General features: G+C 43.3%; 1 protein-coding gene across 1 annotated transcript in view; it reads left to right on the forward strand.

Annotated features, from left to right (window-relative positions):
• Window positions 1–21,921, forward strand: part of LOC122552574 (butyrophilin-like protein 2) — a 55,825-nt gene that overhangs the window by 17,023 nt on the left and 16,881 nt on the right. Inside the window, exon 2 of the mRNA XM_043695279.1 lies at window positions 4,540–4,598. Coding sequence (XP_043551214.1) covers window positions 4,540–4,598 — 59 coding nt within the window. The remainder of the gene's footprint in view (window positions 1–4,539; window positions 4,599–21,921) is intronic.

The raw sequence follows: 21,921 nt of genomic DNA on the forward strand, positions 1-21,921 counted from the left end.
GTGGATTTGAACTCCCATGCTCCAGGATTATTAGCATATAATCAGCTATCACATCCGTCAAAAGGGAGAGAAACCAAATGGAATGGAAAAGGTTACTCACCGTTATAAGTTCTGCCTTATCAGTAAGACAAGTTTTGATCTAAGATCAGGAAGCTCCCTTTCAGACACACTGGGATGGTAAAAACAATGGAATCAACCATGAAATAATTTGGTGTAGTAATGGGTGATTGTAAGGGTCTGAGACTGACCTCCTGTGTTCAGCCCTATAATACCTATCAAGTTGCTGTTTGTGGGAGCTTACTGTGTGTAAATTGGCTGCCACATTTCTGATAAAGTTAAAAATTCCACAACACCGGGTTATAGCCCAACAGGTTTATTTGGAAATACAAGCTTTTGGAACACTGCTCCTTTGTCAGATAATGCTCTGAAAGCTAGTGCTTCCAAATAAACCTGTTAGACTATAACCTAGGGTGTGATCTTCAGTTTTGACCACCCCAGTCCAACACTGGCACTTCCACATCATGTTTCTGATGTTAATATTTCTAAATTTGGTATTTTCCGTGGTGCAAAGTGCCTTGTGTACCAAAAGGTTTTGTAAAACTCTACTTCTTTCAGTCAGTGAACAAGTATTAGGGAGTCAGCTTCCCCATCAGTTTGATAGATTAGAGAGCCCTCAGTACCTTACCCTTGATGTGAGGTGTGGTATTTTTTAAATGCACTTAGTGGGTAATATTCCTAACTTTTTGTTTTGCTTTATTTACTTATGGGATGTTCATTGTCCATTCCTAGTTGCTGTTTGGGGAAAGTAGTTTTGGTACGTCGTTTTAAACTGCTGCTGCCTAAGCCACAGTTGTTGACCAGGTAGATTTCTTGGATACATTAAAGGGTTCAAACCAGCCTTATTTCTTCATAGGGAGCTTGGGCTAAATATTTCAGTCCAGTTTGACCTACAGTGCCCCATAAGATTTCTAGGATTTCTACCCAGTGACAGTGAAGGAACAGCAATAGATTTCCAAGTCAGAATGGTGAATAGCTTGGAGGGGAACTTCCAGGTGGTGATGTTCCCCATGTAGGTTGATAAGTCTCCAGAGCCTGATGGTCTGCATCCCAGGGTACTGAAGGAGGTGGCTCGGGAAATCGTGGATGTGTTGGTTATTAATTAACATAAATTTGTGTTAATTCATAAGATAGCTCATTGATTGCACTCTTGGAATGCATCAACAGCACAACATCTGGAGTAGCTTAGAATCTTTGACAGTAACTTTTGAATTTCTGAGTTATTCCTTGCATGCGCAGACATCCAGAGTTAATCAGTTTCAGTTGGAAAAGGATGGAAAACGTCCACACTTTATCCATTATTACAACTGCAAGAATCCTAGCCATTAGATTTGCAAACCAAATTAGGACTTGTGTTTTATGAAATATTTACTGTGCCTGAAAACAGGAGTACTCAAAAGTGGAATTTACTGAAGTTGTGTTGAATAGAGTAACCTGACTGAATCTTAAAACAATTGTACAGCAAATGGTCTGCTCAGAGATCAGATACAATTTCAGTTGCAGTGATTTATTGAGAAATGAGTGAAGACACACACTTTGTCCCTTGAGTCTGAACAGCATAATTTATGGAGGCTAGCACAGTCATTTGCTTTTGCTAAATCATTAAACCTGTGAAGTGTGTCATCTATTCATTATTCTAATGGGTATAATTTACTCCTGGCTTCATTGCTTGTGATTTAAGTAGCTAGCAGCATTTGGAAAATACCTGCCTCAATGTGAGGCATGCTGGCCTTCATAACAAGAGGTATTGAGTATAGAAGCAAAGAGGTTCTTCTGCAGCTGTACAGGGCCCTGGTGAGTCCACACCTGGAGTACTGTGTGCAGTTCTGGTCTCCAAATTTGAGAAAAGACATTCTGGCTATTGCGGGAGTGCAGCGTAGGTTCACGAGGTCAATTCCTGGAATGGCAGGATTACCTTACACTGAAAGACTGGAGCGACTGGGCTTGTATACCCTTGAGTTTTGAAGATTGAGAGGGGATCTGATTGAGACGTATAAGATTATGAAAGGATTGGACACTCTGGCAGTAGGAAACATATTTCCACTGATGGGTGAGTGCCGAACCAGAGGACACAGCTTAAAAATACGGGGTAGACCATTTAGGACAGAGCTCATGAGAAACTTCTTCACCCAGAGAGTGGTGGCTGTGTGGAATGCTCTGCCCCAGAGGGCAGTGGAGACCCACTTTCTGGATTCATTTAAGAAATAGTTGGATAGAGCTTTTAAAGATAGTGGAGTCAAGGGTTATGGAGATAAGGCAGGAACAGGATACTGATTAGGAATGATCAGCCATGATTATATTGAATGACGGAGCAGGCTCGAAGGGCTGAATGGCCTACTCCTGCACCTATTGTCTATTGTATTTGCTGCCCTTGCCCTTCTCGCTTTTCTCAAAGTATTGCTAATTGAAAATTGAATCTGTTGCACAATCAAATGCACTTTTATGAAAATTGCTTTTGGGGTGCAATTTGATTTTCCGTTTTGTTACTGCTAAATATTTTGTAATGTGTACACCAGCAGAGTCTGGAGTAATGTGAATTTGGGTCTGTCTGAAGTCGGCTCATACCAACAGGCGCCGGCATTATCTGCTTGTTACCAAAAACAACCTTTCCGTAAACTGCTCTTTGAGACAAGCGGCGTGTGAAAGTTTAACTGGGGGAATAACAGCAAGTGGGGACTAGAGAGTGTGAGCCGGCAATTTCACTGACACATTTTAACCATTCACTCCAGCTTGTTTCGCAACAATGAATCACTGAGGGTACCAGCACAACCACTCGGTTGGCTTTTCAGTTAGCAGCGAGAATGTTTCCGTCATCTCCACAGCCCGTTTCTTTTCAATAACTGCAGCGTTAGGCACGGCGCCCATTCAAGGATATTTTACCGGATCCCTCCCGGATTCTCGTTGCTGTGGGGGCCTTGCCTGTGACCAGAAATAAGGAAAATATCATAAAGTATTGGAGAACTCAACGTGTGTGGACAGAGAACAGAGTTAATGTTTCGAGTCCAAAGACTCTTCTACAGGACGGAGTTCCTCTCCCTACAGTGCCACAGTACCTGTGATTTTTCTGGGTTTTTTTAATTTCCGATTTGCACAGTCCGCGGTATTTTATCTTAGGGAGCGGTCTGCGTTGCTGGCGCCTGATTGACATCCATGTTCACCAGTTATGATTAAGTTGCCTGTGATTGACAGTATAGTTGGCTTAATGGCGAAATTGGATACACCCCGCGATATAAATGTAGCTGAGCCAGCGGCAGATACAGTGTATCCGAAAGTCCGGAGATAGTGTGTTCATCGGCGGCTACAGTGTATCCGAGAGCCCGGCCACCGCAGCGGGTGAGTTAGTGAGAGGCCCCAGTTTCCGTGTATTTGTCCTGTTCCCTCTCCCAAGCCCATCTCTGTCCTGGCCTCTCTTGTTTGAACCCGTTGTACTCCAGGCTCGTTGGCAACAGGGTGTGCCTGTGCTGACTCACTTCATTGGGATTGTATGGATTGATTGTTTTCCCATCTTTCCTAAACAAAAACTCTCCGGCGTTTTCCACTGTTTTTCTTCGCGTTCTGTCTCCGTTTTACTCTGCACAGACCCCGAGTCCTCTTTCTCTGTCTGTTTGTCCCAGGAAATTCAGGCTCATCTCACCTTGTCCAGGTCTTTAGAAAGATAAAAGAGTTTAACTTCAGGAATCCGGCGCAGTCTTTCAAATTTTTTTTCTGTTCAACGGAAATCGGGAAATACTTCTTGAACAAGCAAGGTAGTTGAGATCTGAGTTCTCTCTCTGTCCATAAAGTCAGTGGATATTTAGGTAAGGATGTAGATGACAAACATGTTAAATCAAGCTAGCTCTGAAGAGCCAAAATGTTGACTCTGTTTCTCTCTCTATAAATGCTGCCTTACCTGCTGAGTTTCTCTAGCAATTTGTTTTAAAACAAGCTGGAATCTATTAGGGGGTGATTGCGTAGTCTGACTCTGTACTTACATAAAAGCTTATTAATGTGGAAAGGTTAGGCTGAGTCCTTGAATGAAGATATGGGTGAAAATTCCTTTCTCACCCTCTGGTGTGATTAAAACCAGTCGAGGAGATCAGGTAGACCATGCTCCTCTCTTGGAATCTGGGGTGTTGTACAGAGGTAGTTGTGAGCATGCCTTCACCATCTCATATATCCTTTGTGTACTCACGTCTGCAGATATGTGGGTTAGCTGAAGGGTAGAGATAATGAGTCAAGGATTTGGAGCATGGAGTAAATGCCCAGAGATATTGGCTCCCTGTTTCTGTCACTACCCCCTTACCCTCCCCTGACTGGAGAAGGGGGAATTGTTCATGGTCTGGGATATGTCAGGTGAGGCATGCAAATTTAGATATATTAAAATAATGTGTGCCGTATTTGAGACTTTGCTGTCATGAAAAGTGAGGAATTACCTGCTGGTGGACAGTTTAATTTCATTTCCTTAAAGTTCATGTTTTAACTTTTATATGTATCTTCCTTTAGGATGAATTATCTCGTCCATACACTCATTCTACTGGCTGCTGCTGAACTGACCCGAGCAGGTAAGGGGATTTGTGTTTTTGTTTGCAAGGCTTTCCCATGTGCCACTTCTCCCAGTGTGCCCAATGGTTAATTGGGAACTCTGGTGCACAGTGGAAGACATATGTCAGAAGGGGAGATGATGGTGAAGTAGTAATGTAATCCAGAGACCCTGCCTATTACTTTGGGAACAGAAATTCAAGGAGAAAGTGAGGACTGCAGGTGCTGGAGATCAGAGCTGAAAATGTCTTGTTGGAAAAGCGCAGCAGGTCAGGCAGCATCCAAGGAGCAGGAGAATGAGCCCTTCTTCAGAAATTCGAACCTAATCACGACAGCTCCAATTTATGAAATCTGGATTTGAAAGCTAATCTCTGTTGGAGACCATGAAACATAAACAGCCCTTTAGGGGAGGAAATTTGTCATCCTTACCCAGTTTAATTTACATGTGACTCCAATAGTGTGATTGACTCTTGGCTGCCTTCTGAAATGGATGAGGAAGCCACTCAATTCAAGGACAATCAAGGATGGCCAACAAATGCTAGTCTTGGCAGCAATGCCCATATTAAGTGAAAGAGGTAATGAAAAAACATAGGTACGGTTTGTGATGTTGTGTACATGTGGATATGACAGCTCCTTACAGACAATGGCACCCAATAACATGGTTAGAAATACATTAAAAATACTGGAATGCTGGTAAGGGCTCAGAGAAAGAGGGGAACTAATTGAACAGCAGAAGCAGAATGAGACAAATGGCTGCTGCTGCGCTGCACAATTTGACAGAAAACCTTTTCAGCACAGAAACGGGCCAGATGACCCATCTTGTCTATTCCACTGTTCACACTTGACACTAGTTTTACTCCATCTTACCCTACCAACATAGCTTTAATCCTTTCTCCTTTTTGTCTATCCGGATTGCTCTTCAATCTACCATTCTATTCACCATAAACACTTTTGGTGGGAGGGATGTTTTTTTCCCCCCTGTTCTCTTGTGGGACATTGGTATTGCTGGATAATTTATTAATTGAATGAATTGCTCATTGTTTGCTTCCCTTGCAACTATAATTGAAGGCTGACCTTGTGTTTTTTTGTTTACCCTCCTTCACTTGATCTTTACTCTGAGCAGTGTTAGTTGCCACAGTCCACAGACTGTTCTCTCAGAGAGAGATGATTGTGGTAGTTTATCCTGAGGATCACATGCCCAAGGCAAGAGGAGAGTTTGAGAAGGAGAGTCCTTCATGGTGACTTCAGATAGTGCAGGAATTGAACCCACGGTGTTGGCACACACTGCATCTTAAACCAGCCATTCGGTCGACTGAGCTAAATTGGATTAACTTTGTGTCACATGTTTTCCTGTCCTGGTCTGTACCAGGTTCTCTTATCTAAATCCTGAAGAAGGGCTCATGCCCGAAACGTCGATTCTCCTGCTCCTTGGATGCTGCGTGACCTGCTGCGCTTTTCCAGCAACACATTTTCAGCTCTGATCTCCAGCATCTGCAGACCTCACTTTCTCCTCTCTTATCTAAATGCCAGTGAGTTTCAGAGAGAGAGAGGTAGGCAGCCCTGATCAAATAAATGTGCCTTTGCGCCAACCCCCCCCCCCCGCCAAAGTAAATATATGTAACTCATGCATCTGTCACTTGATTAGTCTGTGAGTGAAAAAGCAAAGACAATTAAGGTTGTAGTTGTGGTCACAGTACAAGTTCACTTTGTGTTGCACACAATATAAAGGAACGTCTCGGTAACCAGAGGCAAATGTACCAATCCTGAAACACCTGGATATTATACCTGATCTGCATTGGGTTAGCAGAAATCTGGCAGGCGTTCAAGTTGTAAAACCACCACCACACCCCCCCTCCCAAAAAAAAACAACTTGACAACACTCAATCCATTTCTCCACAGATTTATTTCTGCTGTGTTTCTGACTTTCTGGTTTGTCCTCTTTATTGTTTCTAGGTGTTTGAAGTTTAGGAACAGTTATTAATGTTGTTTCATCTGTGAAAAAAGTCCTGATTTAAAACCTCGAGAGCATTTTTGGAGTTAATTATGCATGCAAAGGGACTGAGAGTGTAAACGTTTTACATGACATTGGCAGCTGACCCGGAAAGTGTTATTGCTTTCCTTTCTATCCCAGGCGAGAAAGGGAAGATAACCAGTTCAGTACCTGACCCTGAACTATTGATCTAGCTCCAGCCAACTGGAAGGAGCCACTTTGCAATAACCAGGATCTCCTTTTGGTCAGACATACATTGAATGCTAAGGAGACACTCCAAAGTGCTGAGAAAGTCACACACTGGGATTGAAGGGGGATGTTTTCTGATTCAAATGCAATACTCCACAGACTACCAAAACCTGAACAAAAAGGAGGGAAGGCTGTGTAGCATCTGTGGAGACAGAAGAACAGAGTTAATGTTTCAGCCAATAACTAGTTAGTTTTTTTTGTGTGTTCAAACTATACCTGAGCTCAAAGTGCTTTGGAATTCGGGAGGACAAAAAGACAGTGTGAGATACCAGAGAGAAACCGATGTCTTTGGACCTTAGTCACTTAGATCCAACCATGCAGTGGAGAGCTTTGTTCTGGGCTCCTTGTTGGTTAGTCATGACACTACCCAGATAGTAGAACCTGTAACAGATGGCCTTTAGACTTCCATAAAATTCAGAGCAGGGGTAGCACATTCAGCCCTTCGAACCTGCTCTGTGATTCAACATAATCATCGCTGATCATCCAACTTAGTCCCTTGTTCCTGCTTTCTCCCCATATCCTGTGAACTATTTAGCCCAAAGAACTTTATCAATCTCCTTGTTGAAAACATTCAGTGTTTCGGCTTCAACCACTTTCTGTGGCAGAGAGTTGCACATGCTCCTTTTTCTCTGGATGAAGAAATCTCTCCTCATCCCAATCCTGAGTGGCCCTCTGCATGTCCCTGGACTGTAACCCCAGGTTCTGAACTCACTGGCAGCACTTCAGGAACTGGAAGTCAGTGCTGTTTTTTTTTGTCTTTATTTATTCATGGGATGAGGGAGTCGCTGGCTAAGGCAGCATTTATTGGCCCATCCTGAATTGCCCAGAGGGCAGTTAGGGGTCAGCCACTTTGTGGGTCTGGAATCACATGTAGGCCATACCAGGTAAGGATGGCAGTTTCCTTCTTGAAAGGACACTAGTGACCCAGATGGGCTTTATGACAATTGACAATGGATTTGTGGTCATCATTAGATTCTTAATTCCAGATAGTTATTGAATTCAAATTCCACTGTTTACTGTGGCAGGATTTGAACCTGAGTCCCCAGAACATTATCTGGGTCTCTGGATTAACAGTCCAGTGATAATATCGCTAGGCTATGGCCTTCCCCCTAATTGACATTTCAGCACCAATTGCCATGCAAAGAACCTACTTTGAGGAAACCTTGTTCACCTGTCATTGAGAATATCCTTCATGCATTTACCCTGTGTAGTCCTGTTTGAATTTTGTAGGGGTTTCTCTGGAATTCCCATCTCCTTCTTCTAAACTCCGGTGAATATAGCCCTAACTGAATCCGATTCTCTTCATATGAACTGGTTTCCAGCTAATTTCTATATTGTGATGAAAATAAATCAGCGAATGTGTTGGCGAGAATAATGCTATTCCCACTCAATACTGCCCTTGCTGGCCTGCAGAACATGTTTGGGTGGTTGGGAATAAATACCTTCAGAGTCTGTAATTGGACAGGCTGTGTGACCAGTCATTGCTGTACTGGAACATTAGCAACCTGTATGTGCCAGATTTGTGAGGACTGATGGTCCAGTCCTCTACTGTCAGCCAGACCTCCTGAAGGACAAGGTATGACTCACAATTAAAACACATGGAATAACAGCATGATCACATCCCACACATGGGAACAGGAAGAGGTCATTCATCTGCTGTAGCTTGTTCACTACTGAGTCTGTTCTGATTGAAATGGAAACAGAAATTACTGCAGAAACTCAATGGGACTGGTAGCATTGGTCATCTCTATAGTTCTGAGGAAGTGTTGTTGAAGTCAACATTCATTCTTGACAGATGCTGCTGACTTTCTCCAGCAGTAATTTCTGTTTCTGTTTTTGTTTCAAATTTCCAGCATCTGCATTTATTTATTTTGTTTCTGTGTTTTGACCACAGTTAGGTGCTTTGGCTGCATATCCCTCAATATTGTCAGCCAAGAAGCATCTATCAATCTCTGTTCTGAAACTTTCACTTGACCCCTAACCTTGATGCCTTTGTTTTGGAGTTCCAGATTTTTCACTCCCTTTTGTGTGAAGAAGTGCTTCCCTAATCTAAGTCTTGAATGGCCTGGCTGTAATCTTAATGTTCTGTTCTGTCACCGCCCCCCGCCCCAGCAACTCAATTCTGCACACCACTCACCAGAGGAAACGGATTCTCTTTATTGACCCTGGATGCCTCCTCTAATCATTTGAACTGCCTCAAAAGCCTCTACCAACTTGTCATTATGATTAAGTGGTAACAAATGTCAGGAGCCACCAAGGCAAAACATTGCAGGTTCTGAGTTTGTGAACTAGACCATTGTATGTGGATTAACAGATTGATCATCTGTAAAGGACACGTCTGTTGACTGTGGGATCGCATGTTATGTAGTTAACTCTCCTCACTGTGTACCATCATTCCACATTTGACATAGTCATTGTCTGTGAGTGCGGAGAAAGCATTTTGTACCACACCCTCAAATAGATATTTTCCTCTCTGCTCACACAAGTTGTGCCTATTCATTAAACTGGTAGCCACCTGTAGTGGTGAGGGATCAGTGCAGTGAAACATACCAATTGCAATGACATAATTTGCATTAATCACTAAAATTAATTGAGTTGTTTCAACTTCGTGTGCCAATGTTGCATTAGGTGTCGTAATGAGTGAAAAATATGCCTCAGCCTGTTCTGAGTTGATTAATTGATGAGTTACATAATTCTAATAAAACTTATTTGGAGAATATCAGCTACAAGTTCCCCTCCAAGCTGCTCATCATTCCGACTTGCAAATATGACGCTTTTCTCTGTGTCACTGAGTCAAAATCCTAGAATTCCCTCCATAGAAGCCCCATAACAGCTTTGTGGGTCTGTCAACACATATGGACTGCAGCTGTTCAAGAAGCCAGTTCATTACAACCTTGTCAGGCAACTAGGGCTGCACAGTAAATGCTGGCCAAGCCAGCAATGGCCACTTCCGTGAGTTAACCTAAAATAATTCTGCAGAAATACCCCTAAGAATTTGTGAAAACCTCCTTGTAATAGTTTACCTGCAATTCCAATGGGAAGCCTAGAATTGTTTCATCCGGGTGGAGATGGTGTGAAATCTTTTTAGGAAAAACTTCAAATAAGTTTGCACCTTTTTTATTTCTTTGTTACTTGCCTCATCCCTTTCTTGAGTTGACCTTGTCATCACAGCCACATATTGAAGAGTAATTGTGGGCCATGCAACTGATGGGAAATAGCTTTAACACAAACTGAAATGGTTCACTGGATAGGACCAGATTAGGTGTAGTGGAAAGTACAAAGAAAGATGTCCACAGATAGTTTATTTATTTGGCAAGACTTATCATGCTGAATAGCAGAGCAGCCATGAGGGCCTGAATAGCCTGCTCCAAATGTGTATGTTAGAGTAAAACCCAGCTGTGAGAATATGGGAGGGATAGGCTATCTCTGTGTCTCACAGAATGTGTACAGCAAGATGCTCTGAAATTGGATGGATCACCTGATACTGACTTAAAAGGGACGTGAGGGCAACATTTTCACACAGAGGGTGGTGCATGCGTGGAACGAGCTGCCAGAGGTGGGTACAAATACAACATTCAAAGAATATTTGGACAGGTACATGAATAGGAAAGATTTGGAAAGATGTGGACCAAATGTAGGTAGGTGGGATTAGATAAGTTTGGGAAACCTGGTCAGCATGGACAAGTTGGACTGAAGGATCTGCTTCTGTGCTATGTGACTCTGGCTTTTTTAAAGCACTGGAAATGACAGACTGATAATAGCTCTACTGACCCTGCAAAGTTCTCCCTGCCATCTGGGGAGTAGTGCCAGAATTGGGAGAAGTTTCTCACCGATTAGTCAAACAACAGCCTAAGACAGTTATACTCTTGGAATTATGCCTTTATAGATAATGTCCCAGACACCACAATCACCATTCCTGGATATGTCCTGTCTCATCAGTAGTGCAGACCCAGCTGAGGGGACAGAACAGTGGCATAGAGTCAGGAAGGAGTTGCTTTAAGAGTCTGCAACATTTGTGCTGGACCCCATGAAATCTCCATGCTTCAGGACAAACATGGGCAAGGAAACCTGCTCAATACCACTTAGTCCTCCTTCAGGTGATGAAACGGGACTCCTCAATGCAAGAGTACAAAATGCCCTCTGGATGGAGGATTTCAATGCCTTGGTGGCAGAACTGTTGATCAAGCTGGTTGGGTCCTAAAGGACACAGTTGCAAGACTAGGTTTGTGGCAGGTGTTGAGGGACCTGAGGGGAAAAACGTACATGACCTCATCCTTCCCAACCTGCCGGCTGCAAATGTATCTGTCCATGACAGTATCGGTAAGAGTGACCACCACGCAGTCCTTGTGTAGACAAAGTTCTCCCTTCACATTTAAGAAACACCTCTATTGTGTTATGTGGCACTATCACCATGCTAAATGGGACAGATTTCACACAAACTAACAACTCAAGACTAGGCATCTTTGAGGCGTTGTGGGCCATCAACAACAGCAGAACTGTACTCCAGCACAATCTGTAACCTCATGAATCTGCATATCCTCCACTCAACCATTACCATCAAGTCAGGGGATCAACCCTGGTTCATTGGGGAGTGCAGGAAGACATGCCATGAGCAGCAGCAGACACCTGAAGGTGAGGAGTCAACCTGTGCCAAGCTACAATGCAGGACTACTTGCACACCAAACGGCATAAGTAGCAAGTAATAGACAGAGCAAAATGATCCCACAGCCACTGGGTCACATCTAAGCTCGGCAGTTCTACCACATCCAGTCAGGAATTGTGGTGGACAATTAAACAATTCACTTGAGGAGGAGCCTCCACAAATATCCTCATCCTCAATGATGGAAGAGTCCAGCACGTCAGGGCAAAAGACAATACCTGAAGCATTCACAACAATCTCAAGCCAGAAGTGCCATATGGATGATCCATCTCTGCCTACTCCAGTGGTCCGCTGCATTGCAGATATAAGTTTTTAGCTAATTCAATTCATGCCACATGATATCAAGAAATGGTTGGGGCCACTGGATACTGTAAAGGCTATGGTCCCTGACAATACTCCAGCAAATGTACAGAAGAATTGTGCTCCAGAACTTGCCACTCCCCTCGCCAAGCTGTTCCATTACAGTTACAACACTGGCATCTACCCAACAATGTGGAAAATTACCCAGTTATTTTCTGCACACACAAAGTGGGACAAATCCAAACCAGCCAATTACTGTCCATCATTTACTCTCCGTCATCAGTAAAGTGATGGAAAGTGTCATCAGATGCTGCTTGATAGCACTGTTGCTCAGCAACAACCTGTTCAGTGACGCCCAGTTTGGGTTCCACTAGGGCCACTCGGTTTTTGACCTCATTACGGCCTTGGTTCAGAGACGGACAAAAAAGCTGAATTCCTGAGGTGAGGTGAGAGTGACAGCCCTTGTCATCAAGATTACATTTCACTGCGTGTGGCTTCAGGTAGCCCGAGAAAAACTGGAATGAATAGGAATCTGGCAGTGACTGGAGTTGTATCTGACACGTCACTCCTCCAGGACATCTCTACAGGAGTTCCTAAGGGGAGTGTCCAAGGCCCAACCTTCTTCATCAACAACCTTCCCTCCATCATTAGGTCAGAAGTGGAGAAGTTGAGCACCATTCATGATTCTTCAGTAACTGTAGCAGTCCATGTCTAAATGCAGCAAGACTTGGACAATATCCAAGCATGGCTTGACAAGTGTCATGTAACATTGCTCCAGTTGTGTGGTGTGAAACACTATCTCCAAAAAGAGAGAATCCAACCATCGCCCCTTGACATTCAGTAGAATTACCATCACTCTAACCCCCACAATCAGTGTCCTGGAAGTTACCATTGACCAGAAGCTGAACTAGATTTGCCAAACAAAATCCTGAAGAAGGGCTATACCCGAAATGTCGACTTCTCCATCTCCTGATGCTGCCTGGCTTGCTGTTTTCCTCCAGTCTCTTGGTTGTCTATCTTGGATTCCAACATTTGCAGCTTTTTTGTCTCTATATAAATACTGTGGTTACAATGGCATGTCAGAGCCAAGTAGTCCTGCAGCAATTATTTCACATCCTGACTCCTCAGAAGCTACAAGGGAAAAGTCAGGAGTATGATGGAATACTCCCCATTTGTCTAAATAAGCGTGATTCCTGAAGAAGGGCTTATGCCCGAAACGTCGATTCTCCTGTTCCCTGGATGCTGCCTGACCTGCGCTTTTCCAACAACACATTTTCAGCTCTGATCTCCAGCATCTGCAGACCTCACTTTCTCCTAACTCCTACAGTACTCAAACTTGACACTTGATCCTAGGACAAGCCAAACAAAGATACGCATGAGAATTTCTAGAAGCATGACATTCCAACCGGAACTTGTATCAACAAACACATCGAGTTAGACCCCATCTATCACCCCCTGAGAAAAGGAACAGGAAGTGACTTCACCACAGGAAATAACATCACAGGAAATGACATCACCAACCCAAGGAAACCCAAACATATAAATAGAAAGCAGGAATTTTCAGCAATGCTCCACCTGAGGCCCACTGAAGATGTTACCTAGTAGGGTGACAAAACATCTGGAAATGAACCTTCCAGCTCAGCGAGCAAACCTACATCCAAAACCTCAACCTGAGGAACAAATCTTCTCAAAACTCAGTAAAACTTGACGCTATCCAACAACCTGCTTGACTGGCATCACATCCACAAGCATTCACTCCCTTTACCACCGACACTCAGGAGCAGTGCTGTACTGTCTACGAGATGCACTGTCGAAGTTCACCAAAGATCCTTCTAAACCTGTGGCCACTTTCATCTAGAGGAACAAGGAACTTCACCATCTGCAAATTCCCCATCCTGACTTAGAAATATATCACCGTTCCTTCAGTGCGACTGGGTCAAATCTGAAATTCTGTCCCGAATGGTATTGTGGTTCTTCCTAGATTAAATGGACTGCTGCCTATCAAGAGGTCAGCTCACTACCACCTTCTCAAGGGGGAACTTCTCAAGTGATTTTCTTCAGTGATATTGGGTACATCAAGTGCCTATCCGAAAATATGGTTCTGAGCTTACTTTTGAACTTGTTGCCCTGGCAGAACCTGAGCATTTGCTCTGATTTCCTGACCTTACTCCTTCAGTTTTACTGTGTGTCTTTGTTAAATCTGCACATTTTTCAAGTTTGATGCATGTTATCCTTGTTCATTGTTCCTCCAACTTCCAGGGAGTGGCCTGATTACAGTGCCACTGTTCTCTCCAGATCTACGTGTGCAACTTTCCAATCCCAGACACGATTCCTAAATTGAATGAGCTTTGGCAGTTTTTCAAGACTATTGCATCTAGAATTTCATTGCCAATTTTGAAAATGCCCTGGGGTGTGGGAACGTTGATTATGGAAATTCAGGTGGAATGATAGAATGGTTGAAGCTTTCCAGGAAGCCATTCAGCCTGTGATGCCAACACTGTCTCTGTGTAGGAGTAAATTCACGAGTCCCACTTCTCCCTACTGAACACGCAACAAGATCTGATGGTTCCTGTATTATACTTTGTATTATTTAAACAAATTTATTTAAGGTTCCCTAGATGTAAATAAGACTGCCATTTCTTTATGTCCACTATTGGAGATCATTCTGATTTTGCTTACATCTCTCTGTTGAGTACTCTATTTACACTTTCTCCTACTCTTGCATGTCTTTATTCAGCTATTTGTATCCCTTTTATTATGATTTTTATTATGTTCTGTTGTTTTCTTTGTAGCTGTAGAACTGTAACTCTAGCTCTCCCAGTTCACAGGATTTCCATGTCCTTAGATTTGTGTTAGCTGTTTATTTTCTCTCAATGCTGACTCTGACCTTGTTCGTTGACCGGAGTTATTTAAAGGCACAAGTGGAGCCTTTGGTGGCTGGTACCAAGCCAAGTAAAGCAGATTTCCTTCCCTAAAGGACATCAGTGAACCAGATACGGTTCATGGCAATTGACAATGGTTACACGATCACTATTTGACCAGCTTTTAATTGCGAATCTTTCTATTACATTCAAATTTAATAATCTGCCATGGTAGGATTTGAACCTGTGACCCTAAAATGTTGGCCTGGAGCTCTCGGTTACTCAGCCACCAGCTTTAATGTGGACAATTTATTTCTCACCACCCACCTTTTTACAAGTTTTCAAATGTTGGTTTGCGAATCTTGCTTCTCTTTAACGGCGACGTCAATTATTTTATGGTTTCTGTTTGCAGTACTTCCCCTTGCAGTCATGGTTGGGAAGTGCATGTTGAGTAACTGTAATAGTAGATTGTGAGCTGTTCAGAAATAGTCACAAAGATTAGATCCATGTACTTAAGAGAGAGATTGCTGACTGCAACTTATTCAGCAGTGTAAATAGAGGTTTATTCTGAGCACTGCATTCAAATTTTGTTCAGATGCAAATAACATCATTAAGATGCAGAGTAATTGTGACCTGTAAAGCACAGATGTAACGTACTATCTCCCAGATAACCAAGTATAATCTGTAAAGAGCAATATTTAAAGTAAATTGCATTACCATCAGTGACTTTCATTTGAGTATGGGTTGTCGTGCACTGGAGGATAGATTTTCCACATTGGAAGTGAGTGATCATGTGTCTGCTAGCATCTCTCACTATGCTATCAGGAACAGAGTAGTTCCTGGCTAAAACAGAAATGTAAAAATAGGATGGAGTTTATCTTTGCCTATTTATGAAAAGTGTGACAATGTACTGTTAAGACCATAAGAATTGGGGACAGGAGTAGGCCATTCAGCCCCTCGAGCAAGCTCTGTCATTCAGTAGCATCATGGCTGATCTGCTTCTCAGAACCACGTTCCTGCATTGTTCACTTTAATCTTTTGATTCCCGGACTGTTTAACAATCCATCCATTTCAGCCTTAAATATATACACAGGCTTAGGGAAGGGAATCTACTGGCAGGCCTACACGTGGCTTCAGAGCCTCAGCAGTGAGGTTAACTCTTAGCTGCTCAATAGGTCAATTACTGCGAATCCTCTTGCAAGGATGCCTGCCTTGAAGAAGTTTTCCTCCTCTCTCTACAAGAATCCACGCTTCAGGCTCTCTGCCTTTATTCCTGATGAAGGGCTTTTGCCCGAAACCTCGATTTTGCTGAAGCTCCTCGGATGCTGCCTGAACTGCTGTGCTCTTCCAGCACCATTGATCCAGAATCTGGTTTCCAGCATCTGCAGTCATTGTTTTTACCCAATTAAACATGAAGTCATGGAAACAGACCCTTCAGCCCAACTCATCCATGCCTGCCAGGTTTCCTAAACTGAACTAATCTGATTTGCCTGCATTTGGTCCATATCTCTCTGAAACTTTCCTATCCATGTACCTGTCCAAATGTCTTTTAAATATTGTATTTGTGCCAGCCTCTGGCAACTCATTCCATACACTCACCACCATCTGTGTGAAAGAGTTGCTTATCAGGTCCTTTTTAAATAATTCCCCTCTCACATTAAACCTATGCCCTCGAGTTTTAGATTTCTCTATCCTTGGAGAAAGACCTTGGCTATTCACCCTAGCCATGCCCCTTATGATTTTATAAACTTTTATATAAGGTCACCCCTCAGCCTCTAAGACTTAAGGGGGAAAATATGTCTCTCCAGCCTCTTCTTATAACTCACACCCTCCAGTCTCACTAACTTCCTTGTAAATCTTTTTTGCGTCCTTTTCATTTTAATAGCATTCTTTGCAGTGCAACCAGAACTATTTGGAGTATTCCAAATCTGACCTTGCCAATGTCTTATACACCCATAACATATACACCCAATTCCTGTACTTATTGCTCTGACAGCAAGTGTACCAAATGCCGCCTTCGCCACCTTGTTTCCCAGTGACGCCAATGTTAAGGAACGTATTCCTGCGTACCTAAACCCCTCTGTTCGATAGCATTACCTAGGGCCTGACCATTAACTGTGTGAGTCCAGCCCTGGTTTGTCTTGCCAAAATGCAACAGCTTGCATTTATCTAAATTAAACTCCCATCTACCGCTCTTCAGCCCATTGGCTCAGTGGATCAGGATCCCATTGTACTGTTAGCCACCTTCACTAACCATTGTACTACCAAGTTTGGTGTCATTCACAACTTGCAAACCACACCTCCTATATTCTCATCCTATCGTTTATATAAATGATGAACAACAGTGGACCCAGCACCAATCTTTGCAGCACACCACTAGTCACAGGACTGCAGGCCAAACAACAACCCTCTATCACCTCTGTCTTCTTGAATTAGGCCAACCTTGTGTCCAAGTAGCTTGCTCTCCCTGGATTCCATGTGGTCTAATCTTACTAACTAGTGTACCACGTGGAACCTTGTCAAAGCCCTTGCTAAAGTCCATGTAGTCAACGTCTACTGTTCTGCCTTAATCTATTTTCTTGGTCACGTCCTCAAAAAAAATCAATCAAGTTTGTGAGACACCATTTCCCATGCACAAAGCCACGCTTACGATCCCTAATCAGTCCTAGCCTTACCAAATGTATATGCATCCTGACTCTCAGAATCCCTCCAATAATTTACCGCCACTGACTTCAGACTCGCTGGTCTGTAGTTCCCCAGCTTTTCCAAGTAGCTTTTCATAAAACACTAACCACCCTCCAGTCTCTAGCATCTCACCCATGGCTGTTGATGATACAAATATTTCTGCTAGGGGCCCTACAATTTTTTCTCTAACTTTCCACAGTGTCTTGGGATACATTTGATCAGATCCTGTGACTTTATCTATCTTCTTGTTCTAAGACTTCTAACACCACCTCTTCTGTAATGAGGACTCTTTTCAAGACATCACTATCTCCCTATGATACCGAGCTGCCATATCTTTCTCCACAGTAAAGACTGACACAAAATATTTACTTACGATCTCACCCATCTGCTGTGGTTCCACGTATAAATGACCTAATCGATCTTTAAGGGGCCCTATTCTTTCCCTAGTTTTGCCCTTAATATACATGAACCTTCCAACTCACCGAGCAAACCTACATCCAGAACCTCAACCTGAGCTACAAATCTTCTGAAAACTCACTAATACTTGTAGAATTTCTTTGGATTCTCCTTAACCTTCTGTGCCAAAGCTATCATGTGTCCCCTTTTTGCCCTCTTGATAATCCTCTTAAATGTACTCTTTCACCCCTTATACTCTTCAAGCGATTCATCTGATCCCAACTGTCTGGACTTGACATATGCCTCCTTTTTCTTGTCTGGAGCCTCAATTTCTGTAGTCATCCAGTGTTTCTTACTCCTACCAGCCTTGCCTTGCCTCCTACCACACTAACGGAAACATGCTGTCCCTGAATTCTCAATACTTTGCTTTGGAATGCCTCCCCCAATTAACTTTTGAAAGGTCTGAAGAAGTGTCACTTGGCCCACAACATTAATTCTGATTTCTCTCCACAGATGCTCGTTTTTGTTTTAGTTTCAATTTTTGAAAATTCCTGTCTAATACCATCAAAATTGGCCTTGCCCCAATTTATAACTTTAACTTGTGGACAAAGCCTATCCTTTTCCATAGCTATTTTAAATCTAATAGATTTATGATCATTAGTCTCAAGGTGCTATCCCACTAATACCTCAGATACTTGCCTTGCCTTATTTCCCAAGAGGAGATTGAGTTCTGTCCCTTCGCTAGTAGGGCCAGCTTAACAAATTCATCCCCATCCAGGCCCTTAACATTATGGCAGTCCCAGTCTATGTTTGGAACATTAAAATCCCCTACTATTGCAACCCTATTATTCTTACAGATGAGATCTCCTTTCATATTTGATCTTCAATTTCCTGCTGACTACTGGGGGTCCTGTACAATTCCATCAAAGTGACCACTCCCTTCTTATTTCTCTGTTTCACCCATATTGCTTCACTGGGTGATCCTCCAGGAATATCCCTAAGTACAGCAGTGATATTTTATGCCACTCCCCCTCGTCTCTTACGTTCCCTTCTATCCTTCGTTTAGTATCTGCCCCCTGGAACTTTGAGCTGCCAGTCCTATCCCTCCCTGAGCCATGTTTCTGCAATTTCTATGATGTTCCAGTCCCATTTTCCCATCCATGCCCTGAGGTCATCTGCCTTACCTGTCAGGTCTCTTGCATTGAAATAGAAGCAGTTTAATTCTTCAGTCTTCATTCAATCTCTGTTGTGCTCTTGTCTGCCCTGTCTATTTAACTTACTGTCTTTAATTTCTGTACAAGTCTAAACGTTCTCTCTTATCTCAGTACTGTTTAGGATCCCACCCCTGCCAGACTCATTTAAACCCTCACGGGTGGCTCGAGCAAATCTCCCTGGTATAATATTGGTCCTCCTCCAGTTTGGGTGCAACCTGTCTCTCTCTCTATAGGTCACTTATGCCCTAGAAGAGATTCTAAAGATCTGAATCCCTGCCCCTGCAACAGCCACGCATTCATCTGCCCTATCCTCCTATTCCCACTTCCACTAGTACGTGGCACTGGGAGTCATCCAGAGATTACTACCCTTCCGGTTCTGCTTTTAAACCTCCTGCCTAACTTCCCCCATATTCACTCTGCAGGATGTCAACCCTTTTTCGACCTGTGTCATTTGATACCAATGTGTACAATGACCTCCGGCTGCTCACTGTCCCCTTTGAGAATCTGCTGTAGCCACTCCAAGATGTCCTTGAAACTGGCACATGGGAACCAAGACACCATCTTGGAGTCTCACTTGTCACCTCTGAAAAGCCGGTCTCTGCCCCTGACTGGAGAGGCCCCGGTCACAATGTACTCGCTTGGACTTTGCCATGCCCTGCTTTACAACAGAGCCAGTTGCAGTGCCAAAAACCTGGCTGTTGCTGCTATTTTCCCTGAGAGGTCAACCCCCTCCCTTGACAACAGTATCCAAAATGGTTTACTGTTTGAGAGAGAGATAGGCACAGGAGACTTCTGAACTACTGCCTACCTCTCCTGAGAGTGACTCATCTACCTGCAGTATGACCACCTCCCTGCAGCTACAGACTATCACACTCTGCGTTCTGTATGCTCCTCAGTGTGTCCTGACTGCTGCTCCAATCGATCCAAGCCAATCACACTTCCTGCAGACAGAGTCACCAGGAACACATGACTGCTCCCTGAACTCCTACATCTGACAAGAGGAGCAAACAGCCACTGACTGCCATCTCTGTCCCTTTAACAACAGATGGATATGTTTTGGCTCGACCTCCTCAACAAAACCTGATTTTCACCCAGGCCCACTCTTCGGTCTAATCAGTAGCACCTCAACCACAAAGCAGCCCCTTGCAAAAAAATCCTGGAATAAGACACATCAATGCCTCCCTCCCCCACATGCCTGAACTCCCACACTTTAATTCAATTCCCAGGGATTGCACACTCTTGCTGGTCAGACTGTGTGGTCTAGGCCTTGCTTTTATAGTATAAGGCCCGCAAAACCCAGATCTAACCAGTTTACTTATCTAGATTAATTAGCTACCACACTAGGAGAGGTTGTTTAAGCTTTCCTTAGGCCTGAAAGAAATAAAATACAATCTGTAAGTGTCTGTCCGTCCCTTATCCACAGGTTTAGATTTTAAGAATGCAGAAGATTAAGATTATACTCTTAACCCACCCCCCACCTCCCCCCCACTTGAGCTTAGCTCCCAACAATATCCTCCTATTGCTGGTCACACTCTAGGAGTAATTGCTGCCCTAACCAGCAACATTCACATGCCCATAAATTTTTTTAAAAATCTCTGCATATCCCAGTGTTTCACAGCCAATGAAATACTTTTGAAATGAGGTTGCTTTTCTAATCAAAGGAAGTGCAGGTAGTTAACTTTCTCACAAGAGTAACATACAGTGGTCATGCTATTGTGTCAGATGGTCTGATTTGGGTGATGTCAGATAAGGGTAGATATTGGTCCAGTCACTCTGGAGCGAGAGATGCTCCTCTCCTTTTCCTGCGCAAACATGTGAAGCTGGGTTTAACTTCCTGACCTTAAGTTGGCATCTCTGACTGTGTGCTGTACTCTCTCTCTAACACCATGGGAGTATCAGCCTGGACTTTGCTCCAGCCTCTACAGTTATGCCTGAGCCCCTGAACCTGTGACTCAGCTGCAAGTCCTGCCTACAGCTTGATGGCTGGTACCTGCTCAGTCCTGTCTCAAATGGACAGCTTGCTACCCTGCTTCATATGGAAATCGTGCAGCTAGACAACTTGCTGGTCTGGGCACCATCATAGCACCAATAGTGCATAGATAAGGATATCGTCATGGTATGAAGAGATATCAACCACTGTTGTTTATGGTACCAAGAATGAGCACTGTCTGTTAGGAAAGCACATGATGTTGGATAATGGATAAGATTGTAATTTTATTTTATATCATGTATATAATACACATGAAAAATAACTAGTACTGGCTGCCTGGCATGTTTTATTTCTCTTTCCCCTTTGTCTTTTCCTGTCTATTGGTCTCGGCATCCGCTTGTCTCTTTCTTTCTCGCTGGTTGGAGGTTGGGCTTTTTGAGCAGCCTGGTGGACCTGGGATTCTTATAGAGTGCATCTGTCTGTTAGTGCTGAGAAATCAACACTTCCATTTTCCATTCTTCGTTCACTCTCTCCACCACAATACATCTGCCAATAGCTGAGGAGTGGGCTGCATCAAATAATCCGGAGAATAATGTGAATGCTTTTTTTTCCAGAAAAGAAACTTGTATCATGGTTTATTGATTTCATTTCTGAACAGTTTCTATATGTACACACTCACTCTCACACTCTCTCTCACTCTCTCACTCTCACGCTCACACTCACACTCACTTTTTTGACTTACAGCTGATGGGAGGAAAACAGAAGCAACCAGAAATTCAGAACTAACGTGTAAAAAGTGATACTTTTGAGTAGAAGTTATGAAGGCTGTGAGCTGGAAGGGCAGCTGAAGTACGTGGCTGTTTGGGAGTTGGCACTGACACAATGAGTAGAATGACCTTGTGTGTGTAAAATGCTATATTTTGCAAACAAGATAACAAGTGATTTCCTAATCAGCTGCTTTGCTGTGATACCATGATTTTTGGCTCTAACTCTGAATGCTCTTAGCATTCCCCTTTTAACCAGTCAGTGCTGGATGAGTCAGACTTTTTTTTTGTTTCAAA

Source organism: Chiloscyllium plagiosum, chromosome 9, assembly GCF_004010195.1.
Source record: "Chiloscyllium plagiosum isolate BGI_BamShark_2017 chromosome 9, ASM401019v2, whole genome shotgun sequence".
NCBI lineage: Eukaryota > Metazoa > Chordata > Chondrichthyes > Orectolobiformes > Hemiscylliidae > Chiloscyllium > Chiloscyllium plagiosum.